Below are 22,596 nucleotides of genomic sequence, written 5' to 3'. Positions count from 1 at the left end.
TGGCCGTGCCAGACAGGACTGCAAATTAACGTCGCTCATTTGTTTTGAAGCAAGGCCTGAAGCCATTCCCCTCCACGCTGCAGTTGAAATGTAAAGTGGACAGCTCTGCCGTCATGCACAAACTCAATATTGCATTTAAATTGCTAGTCTGTGACTCGGATTATGACCAAGCATGTTTTCCTGTGTGTGTGTGTGTGTGTGTGTGTGTCTGTGTGTCTCTGTGTCTGTGTGTGTGTCTGTGTGTCAGAGTTGTGACTCTAACCATGAGGCGGTCAGTGACCCAGCCAGGTCCTTAAGTGGCTTCGCCTCATTCAGCAGCCGGGTGTATTTTTGGCGTAGTAGTGAGTGACACACTGATCGTAATGGGTCGTCCAGGGTGCCAATGGTCAGCCTGAATAAGCATCCTTCTCGGCAGCGCGAGCCGAGCCTTGGCAACGTGATGTAACCGATCGCCGTCTTGCCTTCCAGCGCTGACGGAGGAGCCGCTGGCTTGTCTCTGAGCAGGAGTGGAGAGAGCGGAGGCCGGCCTTTTTTTTTTTTTTTTTTCTTCCCTGAGCGCGTCCCGCTCAAGTGCTCATGTAACCTGAGCGCCACTGCCATTTTTGCACTGTACTCACATTGTAGCCCTAAATAAGCCAGGCTGCTGTTCATTATGGGATGTTAGTCGACCGTAAACTGTAAACACTCTTCGCAAAGGTAATGCTTTTTTAACGATCATCTGTCAGGTTCCACGGTGTAACTGGACATTTAATTCCATTTTCAAATGTTTTAACAGTTGATGAAAGGAGTTGAGTATGTCTGGACATTGTTTGTAAATGTTTTAATATTATTCTGACCATTGATCACCTCCTCCTGCAACAATGTCTTAACTTTCCTGTTGAGTGTTGTGTCTGCAGGCGCAGTACACGTCACTCAGAGTTTCCTATTATTCCACTGTTCAATGGCGAACACCTGCTTTGCCTTCTGCTGTTTCTCACCGCAGCGTGCGCCATATTACCCACCGGCCCCTGCTCTCTCAGCCCCATATCTGAGCTCCCAGCCCAAGCGCCCCTCGCCTCGTCACTCCTCGGAGTTACCCACTGTCACCTGGAAATATAAAGTCAACTCCACGCCGTAGCTACGCTGCGAGGTGTCTGCCAGCCAGTTTATGTTATGTTAGCAAGCAAACTTTAGCACAACTGCTAGTTGTTGCTAGTGCCGCTCGCTGGCGAAGCGCTAATTTCAAAACGTTGCTGACATATAGACACTTCACAAACGGATAACCCCGTCACTGTAACCAAAATATGTCTGAGTTTATTTGCAGAGCTGACGTCAGTGAACTAGCATGTTGCTACTCACCACGGCAGGCCGCTTGAAACGCCCACTATCAACACACAGGACCAGTTGACCAATCACAGTCCTCGCCGTCTGCGTCACCTCGACGCAAAGTTACACATTTTTGGAGGTGTCGGCAGTCGGGGCCGATGTTCACTCTCTCGAACCTCCAACCTGAACATCACACTGACAGGCCAGGCCGTCTTTTATTTTATTTTATTTTTTTTTATTTTATTTTTCAAGCAGGCAACAAGTGGCTGCTCTGCTCTACCCAACGGGAGATTTCTTTCACAGAGCACACTGGGAACCAGTCAACACCTTGCAGCTCCGTTGTTGTTCATCAGTAAACATTGACTCTCGTGTGCTAATCACCGCTGTCAAATAACGGTAATCAGTCAGGGGATGTATCTTTTTTATCGGTATTTCTTTCGTCTGGCAACGGCCCGTTACTGCCACTGTCCATTCAGAAGTGAATGTACAACACAATATAAACGTTAGTTTGAGGCTGTTTCTGTTCCATTTTTGTTTTAGGGCCGGGCGATGGGGAGAAAATCAGATATCGCCATATTCTTGTCCCAATACCTCGATGACGATATTGTGGCGATATTCTAGGGTTGACAGCCTTTAAAACCAGGAAAAGACGACACTTAAGCCCTTAACGAGATTATGATTTCCAAAATCTAAGACGATATCTAGTCTCGTATCACCCATCCTTTTTTTGTTAATTTTATTTTTGTGTCGAATTCATGAGTAGTAATAACATGTCATCAAGTGCAACTGCAACCTGTAGATGATTTGATCTGCTTTTGCAACATGATTGCTTAGATCGGTTTCTGCTTAATGTATAATTATTATAATAATTATTACTATTATTAATAATTATTATAATAATTATAATAATTATTATTATTATTATCACTGTAATGTTAAATACGTTCCAGGTGTTAAAGTTTATTTTTATGTTAAAGGGATAGTCCAGCGATTTTAGCACTGACTTCCATATTCAAATATATTCAGATATTTGGAAATTTGGCCCCTGGTATGGGTCAAATTTCTACATGGTGTGAGCATGTAAGATCACTATTTACCTTGGAAACAGTTTGGCTCAAGGTCCACTTTTTTTTTGTGAAGCTTTCAACCTTATCTCACGGTCTTCTTCTTCAGATGGAGTTTTTTGATGGAGTCCAAAGTTTGTGTAGACGGTGTCTCTACGGTTCATTTCTGCCTGTGTAAAATGTTTTTTATTTTTTATTTTTTTTTATTCCTCTGCTAAACTAAATTTGAACAGATCCAGGAATATGTCCTATATATATGTGACAGCCACCTTTTGGCTGCTTGTCTTTTGGAATACGGTGCTCAGAAATGCAAGGGACCGTTCCAGCAGCAGTGTTTTCCACCTTTGAATCACGCAGATGCAGAGTAGTGTGTTTTTAGCTCTCGTCTTTCTCTTGTTGTTCCTGTTGTTCTTATTAACCTCGGAAAGCCCCTCTCTTTTCCCCCTCATCTCTCCTCGATGCGAGAGCCGATCGTGTCATCCAAGTGTGCGAGTTCCCCTCTTCCTCTCCTCCCCGAACATCTTTTGAACTCCTCGGAACAGCTGGGTGAACATCTGGGGTGAGTAGGGTGCTGTTGCCTCTGCTCGGTGTGGATGATGGCACCAGCAGGCGCAGGCTGCCGCGCCCCCCCCCCCCTCTACCCAACCCAGGCCCTGCTTGCTTTTATCCCGAGTCATGCAGCGGTCAGCTCAGAGTTGGAACTTCTCAGGTTGATGCAGTGAGAAGGCCGACTAATTGCTTAATTGGTTGTTTGTTTCCCCCTTAGCGTCTCGTTTACTCTAGCTCTCTTTGCTGCGCTACACCAGTCGGCTCCTTCCAGATGAATACTTAAGCTTGGCTTAAAAGACGAATTTATCAAGTGGTGTGGATAGTTTTAATCCTTTAGGGCTGCAGTGAGAGTACCTCGCTGCTGTAGCTGCTGGGACTTTGGTGTGGTTATTCTTACGAAAAAGTGAAACGATAACACAACGTGCAACTCCTATGATACCAGGGTTCCCGCAGGTCCTTAAAAAGTCTTAAAGGTCCCATGACTTGCTGCTTTTTGATTGCTTTTATATAGGCCTTGGTGGTCCCCTAATACTGTATCTGAAGTCTCTTTTATATAGGCCTTGGTGGTCCCCTAATACTGTATCTGAAGTCTCTTTTATATAGGCCTTGGTGGTCCCCTAATACTGTATCTGAAGTCTCTTTTATATAGGCCTTGGTGGTCCCCTAATAGTGTATCTGAAGTCTCTTTTATATAGGCCTTGGTGGTCCCCTAATAGTGTATCTGAAGTCTCTTTTATATAGGCCTTGGTGGTCCCCTAATACTGTATCTGAAGTCTCTTTTATATAGGCCTTAGTGATCCCCTAATACTGTATCTGAAGTCTCTTTTATATAGACCTTAGTGGTCCCCTAATACTGTATCTAAACTCTCTTTCCTGAAATTCAGCCTTGGTGCAGAATTACAGCCACTAGAGCCAGTCCCACAATGAGCTTTCCTTAGGATGTGCCATTTCTGTGTCTGTACCTTTTAAATGCTATTGAGGAGAAGAGAGGCTTCGCTTGTTTTCAAGCCATGATGTCTCTCTCTTTCTCATGGGCGGGCCAAATTGTCTGGGCGGGCAAAGCAGAGAAAGGGGAGGTAACCTTTTCCCCTTATGACGTCATAAAGGGAAGATTCCAGATCGGCCCATCTGAGCTTTCATTTTCTCAAAGGCGGAGCAGGATACCCAGGGCTCGGTTTACACCTATCACCATTTCTAGCCACTGGAGGACCATAGGCAGGCTAGAGGAACTCATATTAATGTTAAAAAACCTCATAAAGTGACATTTTCATGCCATGGGACCTTTAAAACGTCTGAAATTAAATTTCGTGAAATTGAGGTCAAAAAATGTCTTAAATTTGCTGACTTTGTTTTTAAGATGATGGGGTAATTTGTCGCTGATGGTCTACCGTAAATCACCTTATGGGTTTTTTTTTTTTTGGGTTAGCTCACCTTCGTAGCCATTTGTAGTCGTTTAGAGATGAGGCCTTGCAACATTTTCAGGAGTTTTATGTCACGACGAAAATAGGTTTCAGGGGTGGTTGGAGTTGCCAGGAAACGAGGTGTAATTCATGCCGTAAGGTGTAGGGACCATGGGGGTGTTAGCTAGGGTTGGGTATCGTTTGGATTTGTACGATTCCGATTCCTAAACCGAAAAAATGACATCAAAGAAAGGCTCTTTTTATAGTTTTTTTAAAATTGAAAATTATTGAAATTTAACAATATATTAATGTTTTAAAGTACTTAAATATATAATAAGTAAACCTAAGTCACCTAACGGTGAATGGTTAATATGCTTTTACGTCCATTTTGGTGAGCCCAGGGGGAAAATATGGCATTTTAAAAGTAGCCTACATTTACGGTAGCTAGCTAACGGTAGACGACAGAGAAAGTGTGATATTTTTACACCAGTTTCGGAGCGACGGAGGGAAAATATTTCAGTCGACACATTAAAGTGGAACCAAAATTTGCATTCTAATCCGGTCCAAGTACTAACGGTTGCGTAGCTACCCAACCCCAGTGTTAGCCCTTGAATCCCAAATTAGCTTGCTAATACAAACGGTACACAGCGGCGGCTAACGCCTGCATTGTTTCAACGAAGCAGAACAAAAATGTCAGACTCCCTCGCTGCTTCTCAACTGGCGCTTCGAGTGGTTTTGTGCCGCCGCCAGAAACACAAAGGGCAGACAACGTTTAACGTTGCCAACAAAATAAAAGTTAGCTTTGTAGAGATCGTGGGATTTCCCAAACCGAATAAATAGCGCACAAATATTTACACAAAACTGCTTTGCTACCCCATTGTGGTGTAACTAAGATATCTGCAAATTCTTTTCTTCTTCAGTTGACGGATCTAGCTCCTGTACGTCGGTGAAATTCACACGTAGAAGCTATTTTTAACACAGCGCCCTGTCAGCGGCACAGCCGATGTGAACCAAACAATTCCAGTAACAGTTAACGTCAGAGCACGAGTCCTTTTGAAAGGAATCACTTCATATAAAAATGTTGGAGAGTTTCTGTGTGTTCCTACTGTGGTTCCTGATTTATTTTTTATGAATACAAATTTTGATTAAATTCTGTGACATGGACATGGCGGAGTAATATTTGAAGTGATATATATGGTCTTTAAAAAAAAGAAGGAATTTTTAGTATCCGTATCAAAGGGTGACTTGTGTGGCTCATTAGTGATGTAGAAGTTGGCTGGACGATATGAGGAAAATATGCGATACTGTTGCTGAATATCGCGATAATGATATTACTCGCGATAAATAAACGGACATTAAGTGTTCTCAGTTCTGCATTTCTGCTGCTTCCAGCATTCTGCTTAAATGCAACACATTGACTTTTGAATTTAAAAGAAATGAAAGGAAATCATTTCCAACCTTCTTTTACTGAACACATTGAACATTTGAATTGGATATAAAAGGCAGCACTAAAAAAGTGACCGTTACATTTTAAAATGCCGTTACCTGCTGATATTTTCTTTCAACTAGCGCAAAAAGTGAGTGTCTTTCGCGATATGTCGCAGCCTTTCCAGTGTTTATTGCGCCAGTTGATATCGCGATGACGATTTAAAAAACAAACAAAAAAAAACACGATACAAGTGTAACATTTAGGGCTCGCAGTAAAATGCATTTTGCACACAGTTCCTGTAATGGCTGGTTATTGTTTAAAATACTGATACTGGAGTTCTGATAGCAAAACAATATATATTTTTTTTGATTGAATATAAATTATTTTGTACCTTTTCAATTATCAAAAAAGCAGAAGTGTTCGAATGTTTAATGTTGCCTAAACACTGAAATAAAGTTCAATTTAAAATTCAATTCAACCCAAACAGCTGTGCAACAACTTTGCCTGAATAAAATACAGTCCAAAATTGGCAATAAGGAACTATCTGATCAAAGTAAAGTAAAGAAGAGCAGTTGACCAAGAGAAACTGTTTTGATAATCAAATAATCATTTAAGTAATTTTTCAAGCCAAAAACAAACACACATTTGATTGTTCCAGCTCCTCAATTGTGAGAACTTAATGGGCGTTTTCTTGTCTCAAAGTACCATGAACAGAATATATATATATATTTTTTTTTTGGACTGTCGGATGGACAATTTGTACGTCTCCCCAGACACTACGGGTTGCTCCTCAGCCCTACAGCTTGTTACCTCTGAAGACTTTATCTGCCTCAGCATTCACTTTTTAAAGTTAGTCTACTTTTAAAAATGTGTTTTCAGCACGACTCCTCGTACAGCTGGGGAAATGTCAGCGGAGAACACTGCCGCTTGTCCCGGAGCAAAGTGCTTAACCCTTCGCTCCTGCAGTGGAAGTGTTCAGCGCTTAAACAGCGAAAGACATGGCCGCCCCGGGCAATCATGGTCAATAAACCTTATTTATATGAAATCATACAACATATTTGGAAATGCTGAAGTATTTTGACTAATAGTTAACATCAGAGGAAGGTGTGTTGATGGATAATCACATTCAGAAGTTTAGTCAGGAGACTTTTTGAAAACCATTTCATTCTTTTTAATGGCAGCACATAATCACACCTGTTCGCGCCTTGGTTTGCCTGTTTGTAGGGCTGAGCGATATGGAGAAAATCAAATATCACGATATTTTTGACCAAATAAATAAATAAATAAATAAAAATATTTTTGACTCGATATCGATACCGCAACGATATTGTAGTGTAGACTATTGGTGCTTTCACAAAATATTTACACAATGAGATTTGTGATAAATAATCATCAGTAATGTGGATATAATGACTAAGTGGGTAAAGGCAAATAATAGAGCAGTTACAACAGTCTGGTGAGTTCAGAAAATGACATCACTTTACTGTAATGCAGCCTTTAAAACCAGGATATCCAAAATCTAAGATGATATCTAGTCTCATATCACGATATCGATATAATATCGATATATTGCCCAGCTCTACTTGTTTGTAAAATATACTTCTAAAGTATCAACCAATTCTGTGTTAAACTTAGGCTTCTAGCCGACTTCATTGTCCTTTTTGGGCAATTTGATTAAAAGGAAACCCAAAATTTCTGACGGAGTCGTTTTTGAAAACGGGTCAAATTTGACCCGAGGACAACGGGAGGGTTAATGTGAAGTAAGCTCATAGCTCAAGCCCCCCCCCATTCCCTTCGGCTTGCTCTTTAAAAAGCCTCACCCCTTTTTAAAGTTGACACCGGTGGCCCAGAGTGGGATATCCTGTCCCTCTCTGACACGTGGATGTGTGTGACTCCGCCCGGCCATGTGAGGGCGGCCGTGGCCGGCGTGTGCTAGCGCCGGCGCGTTGCGTGTCGAACGGGCTTTAACGCAGAACAATGGTGTGTGTGCCGAGCCGAGGCCATGTGGCCTTGTGGCGGATTAAATTAGCAGCAGTTGTTTATCGCCATCTGCTCCGCTCGGCCCCGTAGACTCAAGCTCGGCTCTCAGACACTACCCCACCCCCCAATCCCACCGTCCATACCCACCCTCCCCAACCTCTTACAAATCCCTATCCCCATGTCACACGCACACACAAACACACACCGTTTGGACTAGTTGCAGTATCCAGCAGCAGCCCAGTCATGACACAATACACTCAGTGCAACCTCTTCTGCCAAGAGTGCTCTGGCGTTCCTCTATGCAGATTAGCCATGTGCTAATTGTGCTTATTTATTTTTCTTATGAGAGAGGGAGAGAGAGAGAGATATAGGGGGGGGAGGGGGAAGCGTCTTTCCTCCAGAAATTGATTAGATGACTGAGCAGAAAAAAAAGAGCCGGTGCAGTGGAGCGTGTTGAGAGTTGTGTTGCCAGCCAGTGTCCATGTCAGAGACTGTGTGTCGCTGCGCGTGGAAAGTTTTGTCCTAAATTCTGTAAACTGTCGAGTAGGGAACAAATGTTTTGGCCCTCCTAGTTGAAATGTGTCTTTTTAGCAAAAGTCAGATTTTTGATTGTCGTGAGAGGCTGTTATTAGATGTTGACGATTATGTTGACTGTGCCGTCCTCGGTCTAAGGGAGAGTTTGAGCAATCTACTTCTTGAAATCGGTTTCATGATTAAAATTTCTCGAGGAGTCCTTGTACTGTTTTTTCCCTAATTCATAAAGTGCTTTTATGATTTCCCACGAGTGGTTAAAATAAGTATAATTGATGAAAGTATAGGCTCAAAACAGCATTGGCTTTACTAACATTTTGTCACCTGAATGTATCTTAAATCTATCAGAATATACCATTAACCTTTTTGGAATGAAGATCAGACGGAATGAGACGGTTTCAGAAACAAGTGTGTGTGTGTGTGTGTGTGTGTGTGTGTGTGTGTATATATATCTCCCTTCACATCATAACATAACTACAGACTTCTTTTTTTTTTTTTTTTTTTTTTGTCACATTCATTTTATAACGATATACAAAAGAAGTACTATTTATATTCTGGAATTTTATAGATTCTGATTTAGAGCTGAATAATATTGAGGGCAAATAACACTGCACTGTTTAGATTTTTTCCAGTATACGTTCATTGAAAAAAAAAAAAAGGGTACGCCTTTTGGCTTTTGATTTACGTAGGTTGATTTGGAAGAAAGGAGAGAAATAAGCTGTTTGGTGTCATAGTAGTAACACAGTGACGCTTTCAATGTCGGCTGGGACATTCAGCTACATGTTCAGCTCGTTTTGTTTTTAGCATACCAGCGCGATCAGTCGCTCTGGGAATGATTGTAATCTATTACAACAGGCTGAATAGTTTTTTTATTATTCATAATTCAAACTGGACTTATTCGTGGAAGTGTTGTGCAGTAAAATAGTTGACATAATGTGCCACGGTGGGCCTTCGTTGGCTTAACACATTGCATGCTTTGCACTGTGGATATGTGACTATGCTGAAATGATGTATTCTGATTGGAAAACAGTTGGAATGATGAGAAATAGGGGTGGGAAAAGAAATCAAATTGGTCTGTTGTGATTAATGTATTTTTATTTCTTTTTACCAATGATTGACCTAAATAGTTTCTGTAATTCTGTGAATTCTCCTTAGAGAACAATCTTTTATTCATTTTTTTAGAAACATCTCATGATATATTGTCTCTAGAAGTGTATTATTCAACTTTTTTGTTAAAGAAGGAAGAGAAAATCGCAATACTCAATACTATCGAATCGCAATAAATGAAAATCGCAATACAAATCCATATCGGTAACCCATGTATCGTGAAAGCATTAAATCGGGACAAAAGGATATCGTCCCAGCCCTACTAACAAAATAATTGGTCAACCACCATAAGATATTTGTAAACCTTTACCTGTCATTTAAGTAGGGTTGGGCATCGAGAACCGATTCCTACTTGGAATCGGTTCAAAAATTCCGATTCCCGTAGAATCGTTTCTTTATTGGAATTGTTTGGAGGATTTGGTTTCAAATCCGATCATCGCTTCCCAATTTAATATGCGCATGTTTTGGTTTCCGTAGCGGCCAGGCGCTTGTTGTGTTGCAGCCTTGGAGTATAAGCAGCGCTCTAGGTTGGTTTTATTTTACGTTGAAAAAGCGGTAAAACTGCAAACCACCACTGACTCAAAATAAAACGTTCCTCTTTATTTGTGAAAATAGGCATGTGACCCCCTTCAACTCCACCCCTCAAAGAATCGAGAATCAAGAATCGATAAGAACCGGAATCGAAAGGAAGAATCGCAATTGGAATCCCAATTGTTCAACATTGAAGTGAACCAAGCCGAACCGAGCCAGGTTTTACCAGCACGTGTCAGTTGGCAGGTCATGGTGCCAGACCTTGGTTGTATTCATTTATGTTTCCAGGCACGAGGACTCAGTCGTGTTGCGTGCCTTATCGTCTTTCCACTGTGTCTATCTTGCCCTCGCCACCTCCAGCCCCTGACATTTTCCTTTTGATACATCCAAAATCACTCTGTGCTAGACCCTGAACAATGAACCGCCGTGCAGATTCCCAAAACCGACAAATAACAGGTTTGACCGTTTTTTTCAAGGTTTTACAAATGTGGGCCAACTGTCTGAATCTGTGTATTTTAATGTGACGCGTTGACGTGTTATTTTCTCCTTCAAATATGTTATGCATTTTAAAAAAGACCAGCAACTAATAAGAGGGCTGCTCGATTATGGGAAAAGAATCCTAATCACCATTATTTTGGTCAATATTGAAATCAGGATTATTCAACACGAGTACTCATTGACTTTTGGAAAGATGTTGCATTCGCTGAACTTAAAAAACAGTGAGACAGGTAAACAAATCGACAGTGAAAACACCTTGAACTGTGACATTTCCCTTCATACTTTCCCCGCTGAACTCAAAATTTGATTAATTGCACGCCCCTACTAATAAGTACAATACACATCGTTCCTTCTATTGTCATTTTTTTTTCTCAGCCTTGTACCTGTAATGTTTACTTTTTAATCATAGTTTTATTGGTTATGATTAAACTCTGAACTTTAAACTCTTCAGTTCAGCGTGGTGGGAGAATGGAATCGGATGCTCATGGTATTTACTCCACAGCACCCGTGCTCCAGCCTTGGCGTGGAACACGCTAAAGAGCCACTCGGCTTTTAATAACGGACAAAAAGAGGAACAGATCCTTCTCTAGCAGTCGCTGACCTCCATACACAAGATGCCTTACACTCCCAATCACAGACGCCTCAGCCCAAATCTTTCCGGGATGTCGAAGGACGTGGAATGGCGTGTCAGGCGTCGACAGCTTAAAGCAATGTGAGGAAAACGCCGGTAAACGGATCAATGAAGTCCTGAGCAAGTACTGTAGACCGGCCACGGCTATATCCCAGCCTGCAGCACACAGACGTGTTAACATGATCCAATGAGGGCGAGGAGTTAAAAAAACAAGACCCCCTCGAGCCGCTTTAACATCCTGGATTTATAGTGAGCTGCAGACCACGTACTTTAAAAAGCCATTGTGACGCGTTAAGCCCCTGACACACCAACCCGGCGGCTGACCGTTGGCAGAAAAGGCAGTCGGACTGATCAGTCGGCTCCCCGAGGTCCAAAAAGTGCCTCGGAACACACCGAAGCGACGCCGTCTTGAGCGTACGTTCTGTTCCACATAATACAGAAAATGAAAACCGGAAATGACGAACGCGTCACGTGGGTCTGGCTTCTCCAGCCGATTAGTAATGGCTGCTTGTTTGAAATACGATCTCGTATTTTACGAAAACAGTTCACCGAGACGTGTTTCTGAAAACATTCTAAGCGAGAAATAGGCCATGCAGTTGCTGAATCTGTCTTCATTTCAGATCGACAAAGGTCAGTTTACAAGATTTTCGTCCGATTTTGAGAGGCGTTCGTCACTCATCCCGCTCGTTATTTCCGGGTTAGCGCTCCTCCAATCAGATTGTGGGTCCGACTGCCCGCCTTGCGACCCAGCAAGTCAGGGCGCCCAAAATGAAGGCCGACGGCTCCTCCGACGGACGGCGGCACGGAACGCACCGAACTGACTCGAGTCACCAACCTCGCCAGACTGTCCGACGGCCGATTATCGGGTCGGTGTGTCAGGGTCATTACAGGGCGTATCACGCGGAAGACACTCCAGATTATTGGTGTCAGTTAAAAGAAAACCATTAGCAGAGCTGCAGTATAAAATGTAACTGGCATTCCCTTTTCAGCGGTGCCTTTTTATATTCAATTCAATGTTCAATGTGTTCAATAAAAGAGAGCTGGAAATGATTTCCTTCGTCGTGTTTCTGCAGAATACTGAAAGCAGCAGAAATGCTGCCGAGAACACTTTATCTGTTTATTTATAGCGAGCAATATCGCCATCGAGACATTCAACATCGTATCGTGCAGCCCTATTTTACCTGACGAGCGTGGTTTAGGCAGGTCACACCTATTAGTTGTGAACGTGTCGGTATTTCATCTGCGAATTTTTTGCAGCTCTATGTGAAAATGATTGTTCTCAAACTGGAACAATCCTTCAACGTAAAAGAGTTCTATTATTTTGAATAGTAGTGTCTAAATTCACTCACATTCACACATTTTACTTTTTTTAGTGTTGCTGTTCTGTTCTGTGGTTTTGTTAGCATGCTAGTCATGTTTGTTCCACATTTGTCATGTGGATTGGAAGACGTTAGAGGGCGATTCAGGCCTCGATGGCCCACCCCTTTCCAGGGGGAAGGAGTCACTCCAGCTTTCTTTGTTTGAGGGAATGGGAAGATTTCTGTTGCCGTCGTATGCCACAATTGGACAATTGCACCTGTCCGAAATGGAATTTCAAAGGGGCGTCTGCATCACCAGTCATCTTTAGGCTGAGCAGCGTGTTGTGCGGACTCCCATCATGGCATGATGTCGAGGGGGGGGGGGATATGGTTCCTTGCAGACTGGGGTTAAAAGTGCATTACAGGTCACAGGAGAGTGCCTACCGCTGTGGTCGGTAATGACCCTGGGGAGCGTAGTAACAACCCCCCACCACCACCACCCTTCTCTTCCACACACACACACACACACACACACACACACACACACACACACACACACACACACACACACACATATTCTCCTGAACCTGGAGGAGCTCAGGAGAGTGTGGCCTGGGGGAGGCTAGAGGGAAAACCTGGAGTGGAATATGTTATCATGGATAATGCCGAGTGACTGCCCTGACAGCCTGTTGATCTCTCTCTCTCTCACTTTCTCTCTCCCCCCCCCCCCAACACCTACAGCCCCCCCCCAACACACACACATGCATATAGCTTCACACATGCTCCTGCTGAGCCACCCCCCACCCGACCTCCTCTCTCTCATTGCAGCACTGTCATTCATAGAGTGCCAAAGCCTGCTGCTTTATTAAAGCCCAGGAAGAGCAAGGCCTGGCCCAGGTTCAAACAGCAGTGCAGCTGGGACCTGTTACATTTTCGGCAGACTGCCCTCTCCGTCTCGCTGGCTATAAATAGCCCTGGTGGTTGTCTCCCTTAACCAGGGAAAAGAGGTTTTTGGGGGAGGAAAAAAAAACACATACACACACACACACAGATTAATAACCGTGGGAAGCAACGGAAGCTTTGTGTCTGCTGCCCGAGGTCAGCAGGCCAGGAGGTGTTGCTACTTCAAAGCCCCCATTGTGGCTCGTACTTTTCGACTTTCCGCCGCTGCGGTGGGTTTGATGGGAACCCACGGGCTGCCAGCGGTGCAGTGATTTGATGGCATCAAATTGCGCCAACCAGGCAGACAATCTGATGACAATTCTTTTCCAATTTTATTTTTTTTTTAATTATCAGGGGATGTGTTCTGGTTACACTGAGGGGTGTTGTGTTTGGGGGGGATTCCACCAAACTCATCTCTTATGTACACAGCATTAGACACTTTATGGCTCCAGCTGTTGACACGGGAGGCTACCTCATTACGAAACAACCCCACCCAATCTCTGCTATCCGTTTCCCTCCCCGGCTCTCCAGCCAGAAAGGCCGTCTTGCCCAGCAACATTGCCTGCCCAGGCCATGTGGATATCCCAAGCCCAGAGTCCAAGCCGGCCCAAAGTCTGCCCCCCACCACCCCCACCACCACCCTGGCCTCTGTCCTGACGTGGCTCCAGCTGAGGGGTGGGCCAGCTCCAGCCACCGCAGACACTTCCACTTCCTTAAGCTTATTTTCAAAGAAACCCTCCCTGACGTCTCCGCCGTAACAGTATCCACCCACTGGCACAATGATCTCCTGGGCAGGGAAATGCTCCTGGCGGATGTAGTGGGCTCATTCATTCATTCATTCATTCATGGCCAATTTTTCCCTTTCTAGTAGTAGGAAAGTAAATCCACTGCTGTTTTTTTCCCCCTCCCCGTTCTGCTTTTTGTTCTATATTTGCTTGATTATACTGTGACTGGTTTATGACATGGTGCTTGCACGACACACTGCAACGGTAGTCATCATTTGTGTTCATCGCTGAGTAATGCTTTCTCAAGAAAACCCACTTAAAAAGGGTTCCAAAATAACTCTCGACTTTCCCTGTCACATCACTGGATTCTGAATCAGTTGCATCATTAGGGGGCTTGTTAGGGTGTGACTGCACAGTCTAATAAGGGCAACAGACACACACCATAACCATCAACCCCAAACCCAGTGACCCACAATTGTCTCTCTAAAGTCAAACCTTTTCCATACAGTTGTAAAGCCAGACTTGCCTGCCAGTCCGTCCATCCACTGTTTTGAGCTCATTGAAACATTGCAAATTCCCTCTGTGTGTCCTCCAGCCTCCAAGCCCAATGGACCAGGTAGGGAAGATGCGTGGCCAGCCATATGTAGGACCCAACCCTTACTCCCAGCAGCAGCAAGGGCCTCCCACAGGGCCTGTACCCCAGCAGGGAGGCTCTTACCCAGGGCAGGGCTACGGACCTCCGGGCCCTCAGAGGTATCCTATGGGGATGCAGCAGAACCGAACACCTGGCGCTATGGGCGGCATACAGTATGGACAGCAGGTCAGTAATGATTGATTCAGATGACCCTCTCTGCATCTTCATTGTAACTTTGCACAGCCTCTCTTTGACGTTACAGTTTGACTTAAAAAGGCCAAATAGGGTTAGATCCGAGCCACATTTCCATTTTTACTTAAAAAGTCTAACCCAGGTAAAACCAATAAGTTATTGAAAATGAAAGACCCCCCCCCCTGCCTTAGGAGAGGACATTTAACAGGGCTTTTTATGAGCGTCTGTGGTACTCGGTCATGACGCAGGGCATTGTTCGAAGTCGGATCACAGTTTAATAAGTATTTTTACATTCCTGTTAGCTGAGGCAGTCTGTGACTTACTGCTCCATGGATGGTGGTTTTGATAGCATGCAGTCGGTAAGTCCCTTAATGGAGCGGCCTCATCGGACGTCAGGTGTGGGGTCGTTTGCAGGCGGTGGGGGTCGATTCTTTTAAAGGCACGTTCTGCTTTTAGCTAGAGGTGAAGCCGATGGATGCAGCTGTACTTGGAAGAAAACGTTATTCCTTTCTGCCAAGAGTCGGATGAGAAAATCAATACCACTCTCTGATCTGTCCGTTCAATAAGAAGCTGGAGCTAGGAGATGGTTAGCTTAGCGTAGCATAAAGACTGGAAACCGGGAAACGGCTAACCTTCTTGTTCTGGCCAAGAAATAGTCCTGCATATAACCCTGCGTAAAATCACACATTGTTTCTTTTACTCTTTTTTTTATTTTTTTTTTTTTTATTATTATTACATATTAAACAAATGAGATATATTTTGGTACCTTCGGATAGAGCCGACTACTTGCTGTAGTTTCATATTTAGCGTACTAATATGAAAGAGGTGTTGATCTTCCCATGTAACTCTCGGCAAGAAAGCAAATAAGCGTATTCCCAAATGTTGAACTGTTCCTTTATGGCCTCCAAGAGACAGGAGAGCACTATAGAGCTCAGGAGGAGCAGGAGGTGACATTCTTGGCTGTTGGCTCCCTGCAGCCGCATGTCCAAGTGCCCTGGAGAAAGACACTGAACCCCAAGTGGCTCCCGATGGACAGGCCAGTGCCTTGCATGGCCGCTCCGCCTGTGTGTGTGTGTGTGTGTTCTTGTTTAACTATATTCGTGGGGTCCAAAACCCGGGAGTCCAGTATACTTGTGGGGTCTGCACAGCCTTGTGGGGCCTAAAATGCTGGACCCCACAAGGTTAAAGGGCTGTTTGAGGGTTAAGACTTGGTTGTAGGATTAGGGTTAGAATTAGGTTAGGGTGAGGGTAAGGGTTAAGGTTAGGCATTTAGTTGTGATGGTTAAGGTTAGGGTAAGGGGCTCGGGAAAGCATTATTCCCTAGGGTCCCCACAAAGATAGTGAAACAAACGTGTGTGTGTGTGTGTGTGTGTGTGTGTGTGTGTGAGAGAGGCAAATTGTAAAGCGCTTTGTCCGGTAAGGTAGAAAGGCGCTATATAAATGCACTTCATTTACTATGGTAACGGAACAAAATGAGCAGACTATGTATAGCGTGCACACGCTACAGTTGTTTTGTAGTTTATCTTTTAAAAAAAAGCAGCTGCTGGATTTCATTAACTTTATAATTAGCCTTGCATGACAAAAGTGAACTATTTAGTAAGCTTAACTATGAGGTACCATGTTTCAGATTGTATTTCAGTGGAGTTAGCCTGACAAAAGTGAACCTGTCTGTTTTTCAATTGAGCGTTTGCATCGAAAATCGATCCTCATTTGAATCGTGACACCAAGAATCAGATTCCCAAAGATGTAAACCCCTATTAATCCTAGATGATGATCTAAAGAACAGAGGTATTGGAGAGCCCAACCAAGCCAAAATGTAGCCTCTTTCCCACCTGGAACCAAAAATCAACAAAAAAACCCCGAACTAAACGAAAAGCAAGCCATCACCTTTTCACTGTCTGGTTTTATTTTCATGCTCGAAAGCAAAAGTTCCCAGAAAATTCAGGTTGTGTGTTTTGGGCACAGTGGGCAGCGCTGTCCGACAGCGTCGTCCAATTGAAAACAGCAAACCTCCAGTTTGCCGGAGCTACTTACTCATAGCTCGCAACACGACCCTTCTTGAACTCAACTTCTTGAGCTCAGCCAGGCAGTCGGTCTTAACAGACAAATGCGTGCAGGGAATCCCGTGGAGTGAAGCCTTTTCTTCCACGTCCGCTGTCTGTGGTCTCGTGCCCATTGTGTGGTGTGATTATCTCATACTGGCCTGCCTGGTGTCTGACCGTGGACTCGATAAGTGCCCTGCAGAGAAGGAAACGGCTTCCCTTCCTTTGTCCAGACAGATACAATACAGCCACTTCATGTTGTTTTTTATGTGTGGCAATTCTTTACTATCTCATATTCTCTTTGAATTCTTGAGTAGCTCAGAACCCCCCCCCCCCACAAAACGTGGCTTTTTTTTTTTTCTCTTTGTTTTTTTTATTTTTTATTACCGTTTCCTCACAAGGTCAGCGCTTTCTCCTTCCGTGCTCCTTGAGGGTAATGAAACAAAATCGCTGTATTGAAAGGCTTTCCGCGCGCAGGATCGGGCGTAATATGAAAAAGCCTCCGATTGAAGTTCAAGGAGATGAAGTCAAAACTCAATTTTTATTTTCACAGCCGTGATTTAAAGCATTACGCGGCTGAATTCCAACACTTGGATGGCTTTTCTTGCGCTCTTTGACTGATCAGTTTATAGCGAGGAACACACTTTTCTCTCTCAGACACAGAGCGGTTGTCTTTTCCTTTTTAATCTGTGAGCATGATGAAGAGATGCTCTGATTACTCCGCTGAGAATGAATGGTAAAAACAAATCAAAGAGGTGACTTTGAATATTGGGTTATTTTTATAGATATTTTTTAGAAAGGATCCTGTCAGTGCACAGACTGTATTCAGGTAGTGATTGATATTCTACAGAGGGGCTGGGGATGGTAAACCTGCCGTAAAAGAAAGCCCTTTATGTTCAGAGGCAATTCAACTGTGCTGGGTTATATTTACTCGCAAATCTCTTCCGCTATTGTTGATCCTGACCATTCTTTCTGTCTTTTAACGTCTAGATGTCAGCCTATGGACAACAGGGACCTGGCGGCTACAGCCAGCAGAGCCAGGGCTACTATGGTCAGCACGGCGCCCCCCCTCACTCTGGCCAGCAGCAGCAGCAGCAGCAGCAGCCTCCGTACACTGGTCAGCCCCAGGGCAGCTCTGGATCTCCTTACCCCCAGCAGGGCCATGCTTCGCAGCCTTCTGGCCAGCACGGGCAGCCGGGACCCCCCTACCAACAATCCCAAGGCCCCCACGGCCCTCCTCCAGGGCAGCCCCCCTATAGCCAGCCCCCACAGTCCCAGCCAGGACAGCCACCCTACGTCCCTCCCCAGCAGCAGCAGCAGCAGCAGCCGCCTCAACAGCAGCAGGGACCAGGTCCCCAAAGTCAGCCGGGCCCTCAGGGCCAGCCTGGCTACCAACAAGCCCCCGGACCAGGGCAGCCACCACAGCAGCAGCAAACCCCGCAGCAGCAAGCGCCCCCCCAGCAACAACAACAACAACAGCAACAGCAACAGCAACAACAACAACAACAGCAACAACCAGGAGGTCCGCCTCCTCAAACCCAGCAACCTCCAGGTCATGGCCAGCAGGGTCAACCATCACCTTACTCCCAGACACCCCCCCTGCAGCAGCCACCACCACAGCAGCAGCAGTCACCATATCAGAGGTTCCCACCCCCTCCACAGGTAACGACGCCACACAGAACTCCGTTAGCCCGCTTTAGCTGTAATGTGAGCCCTGTCCGTCTGTGTTCCCACCAGACTGCGTTCTCCTAAATGGCTTATTTGTGTGACGTCATGTTGTTGATGCAAACTGTCTGTAGCTGCTTCACAGCAAACAGCTTCCAGTCCCTCCATTGTTTCATGCCTTTCTGAGGCATATTTGACCGTGTTCTGTAATCGACGGTTAAAGTGCTGTGAGTATATGGAGGGCTTGTAGTCTATATCGACGACGTTTCATTGATGGGATAGCCAGATGTCCCTCACCTTCCGCTTTCTTAGCGTTGGCGTTCTAAACTCTGGTGGAGTCAGGAAACGTCCTCCGAGCTAGAACCCACATAAATGAACGATGTCCATCTTTTTCTTTTGAGTAAAATTCTCATCATACGCTCGACGGCCATTTCTATTCCAGAGCTCGCCTACCCTACGTGCACGTGTCCCACCAAAACAAGTTCCTTCCCGCGGCCGTTTTGGCAGCGGCACCGTCGCTGCGCCCGACGCTCGGCGCCCGACGCTCGCCGCCCGACCACGACGATTGTGACTGGTTTAAAGAGATGCCAATAAACCAGAGCGCCGTTTTTTTTTTTTCCTACTGTCCCGGAATGTTGTGTGGGACTAGCCAGACCCTCCTCCGCAGCCCTGTGGAGGAAGGTCTGGCAATGCAAGACTAAATGAATAGTTGAAAACAATAAGGTTTATGAACACACAACGCAAGTATTCGGATCCCGGTTGCTCATGGCACAGCACACTACATTTATCCAGCCCAGTGGAGATCTGTTTTTTTTGTGTTAATATTGCTATACATTGCAAAGAGCCAATAAGCAGCAGCTTGATTTTGGGATTAATTTTTTTTTTCCAAGTATGGGATCCATTGTATTATCTCCTTCTTGTCCCCATAATCAGGAACTGTCCCAGGATTCCTTTAGCTCCCAGTCCAGCGCTCCTCCATCCAACCAGCCCATGGCTTCCAACAAGAGCAGTCAAGAGGACGGCATGCAGGCCCGGCCATCCAGTCTGCCGGTGAGCCCGCCTTCTCTTCATTTAACATCTGACTTGTGCTCGTTGTAGCTGCTTCCGAGGTCAATGTAGCGGCTTCAGCTGATGATAACGGACGCGCCCCGCTACGGCCGCCGCGCTGCGTCCGCGACGCCATGTATTTTTGTCCGTCGCCGCACTCGGTTAAAACGCGAAAGCAGCGGCGCTGCCAAATGAAGCGTACACGGGGAAACACTGGAATCAGCAGCTGGGGTGCGCTCGCTACCGTCGTCCGAGGCCGACCGCAAACAACCGACACATTGAGCCAGCGCAAAACTGATGCGACACAACAGACAAACATCGACAGCTGCCACTGTCGAATGTCCTGTTATTTGCCAATGGGCCGATAGCTGTCAACAAGGCACGTACCGGCCGATACCGATACATCGGTGCATCTTTAAAACACATAGGGGTGGGACTGTTTGGGAATCTCACAATTAAATTTTTCATTCTTGGTGTCAGGATTCTTAAGCGAGTCGGATGTTTTTCAGCCGCCCCTAACGGTTACCACCGATTACCACCGGTTGTTGCCTCTTACCTGTCAAGCTAGTAAACGTATCTGGGTTTAAAACTCATGATAATAAATTGCACTTTGCGCACTGTGCAATCGCTTGACTACCAAACACTTGAATTCAGCAGCACCAATCCATTCAGAGCAATGTGATGGACACGTTATGCCTTTTAGAGCTATAACTACTTTGGGCATTGCAGGCTTGACTAGAGGGCTGTCAATATTCAGTACTTTAAACTGCAGGCACTGGTGGATACGGTTTCTGTTGGAACGCCTGCTTAATCACAGACATGTTAGGGGGTTACTCAAGTCTGCATGACATTCCAATTTATCCTAAGATAAATATGTTTTCTTAGTTGGCATATAGAAATGTATTCGACCCAGTATCTGGAAATGAATGGCGGTGATGACTGAAATTTGGGGTGTGAACGGATCTTTGAACTGTTAAGAGGTAAACAAGAGTGAAACTCTGCATCCCTACTGCCATCTTTTTTAATGTAGACACCCTTCTCTGCTGCCTCTGACTTCAACATAGACACAACAACAACGAGCTGATGCCAAGAGTGAGTAGAGGGTGTTGAAGCAGTGCAGGTTTCTACTGACTTGTTAGAAAAGAAATTCTGAAACGGGGGGGGGCATTTCTGCCAGGAAAAGGATTGTTGAAAGTGAAGGAAATCTGGCGTCCGATAGCCCTGTGGCTAGGATTAAAGGTGAGCGTTAAAGAGGTGTCTCGCTGTAACACGTTGCAGTTTCCATGGCAGTGTTTATAGGTCAGACTGCGGAGCTAACCTCATTCTGGGCCTCGGGGAAGGAGAGTGAGAAATGAGATCATTAATGAGAGAGAATGAAAGTGAGAGAGAGCGGAGTCTGCGGCGGTGGGAGGGGGGGCGGCGGGGATTGTGGGAGTGCAAGCAAATAACTTCAAATAGTGTGAGTGATTGGTTGGAGTGGGAGATGCTGAGAGGGAGGGGAGTGAGAGGCTGCGCCGTCTGTGCCAGTAGGGCATGCCCTCAGGATGTGTTTCCCTCCTCTTTTATTTATCTCTCTTATTTATGTATACATCTCTCTGCGGGCTCAGCCATTGGCCGAGCAGGCCAGGCCAGGGCTATTTTTATTTATTTCCCTCCGACTTCTCGGGGATTCCCCATCGGTGCTTTGCGATTGGCTGCGAGAACCATTAATCTGGCTAAGGTGGAGATGAACTGATTCTCTTTCTCCTCCGCTTGCCCTTCTTCCTTCCCCCTGTGGAGTGCACAGGACGCCTGTGTGCAGATTAGACCATGCTAGCTGCGGGTACAACCCTGACAGCCTGGGTCAGAACGGCTGAATTGACCCCTACGGGCACCAGTAGCAACCGTTGTACCTGGAAACGAAAGCTATTTAGATAACCAGACTTTTACCAGCACTGTGGCACAAACTCTGCCACAATGCAGAAAGATGTTTCTAATGAGATTGAGATGTTTGCTAAATTCAAGGGTAGTGTTGAGAGGAGGCTCCATGGCTATGAAGGCATCTTCAACCCTGTTGCATGTCTGTTGACCTACTCTGAATTAGCAGTAGGGCCGAGGGCTGATTGGCAGAGCCCATCACCTTTTGTTGTACCAGCTGGAAGTCTGAAAGTATCAAAGGTTGGCATCGGATGCTTGGCCACATGCTTAGCCCACATTTGCAACAGACAGGAATTCATGTTATTCTCTGTTCTGTTTAAAAAGAAATAATTGAAAACTTTAATAAAATATAAATCATTAAACAAAAAAAAAAAAAGTCAGCGCCCCAAAGGTGCAACTGAGACATCCTTCTGTTCAATACACACTTGACTCTGACTTCACTTCACTAAGCGTTACATAAATAGACCCAGAGAGGAAAAAAAAACGAAAGGATGAAGTGCAAAACTCATAAGTCACACACGTGTCTCAAAATAAATGTGCAATTTGTTAAGATGGAAGTGTGTCTGTTGTGTGACAGATTTAAAAAAATAAAAAAAACCCTGTTGAAGATCCCTGCAGTAGAGTAAAAATATATCCAAATTTTGACGGTTTTATTAAGCTAATCTCTTGCAGGACTTTTAAAAAACCAAAGTAAACGCCTGCCTTTGAGAAGTTTTTCTTTTTTTTTGTTAAATAGAAAGAGGGATTTTTCTTTTCTATATAAGTCAAACCAGTGTCAAACTGGTATTGGTACTGAAACTCAACAACATTTTTTGCCAATTCAAACTGTACCCAGCCCTAATAAACAGTTTTCAGTAGTTTCTTTCTGTTAAATGATCAACAGTTACTGCACTGATTGATTCAGAAAAGGTGATCAGTACTTATACCTATTTGTGCACCTCCACTTGGCTAGTCTGATCTTAAAGTAACTAGCTTGTATCATATTCAGTGGTGGAATGTAACTAAGTATATTTACTCAAGTACTGTATTTAAGTACAAATGTTGAGGTGCTTGTACTTTACTTGAGTCTTTTCTTTTCATGCCACTTTCGACTTCTACTCCGCTACATT

General features: G+C 44.8%; 1 protein-coding gene across 3 annotated transcripts in view; it reads left to right on the top strand.

Moving 5' to 3' along the window:
• Positions 1 to 22,596, top strand: part of arid1ab (AT rich interactive domain 1Ab (SWI-like)) — a 63,179-nt gene that overhangs the window by 14,887 nt on the left and 25,696 nt on the right. The window contains exons 2-4 of one of the 3 annotated variants that reach the window (XM_031278573.2): positions 14,586 to 14,810; positions 17,849 to 18,520; positions 19,457 to 19,573. In XM_031278573.2, coding sequence (XP_031134433.2) covers positions 14,586 to 14,810; positions 17,849 to 18,520; positions 19,457 to 19,573 — 1,014 coding nt within the window. The remainder of the gene's footprint in view (positions 1 to 14,585; positions 14,811 to 17,848; positions 18,521 to 19,456; positions 19,574 to 22,596) is intronic. The other 2 variants (XM_035992891.1, XM_035992892.1) reach the window with 2 other exon arrangements.

This window comes from Sander lucioperca, chromosome 16 (genome assembly GCF_008315115.2).
Source record: "Sander lucioperca isolate FBNREF2018 chromosome 16, SLUC_FBN_1.2, whole genome shotgun sequence".
NCBI classification, from domain to species: Eukaryota; Metazoa; Chordata; class Actinopteri; order Perciformes; family Percidae; genus Sander; species Sander lucioperca.
The sequence above is the reverse complement of the archived record's forward strand: the minus strand, read 5'-3'. Positions and strand labels throughout refer to the sequence as shown.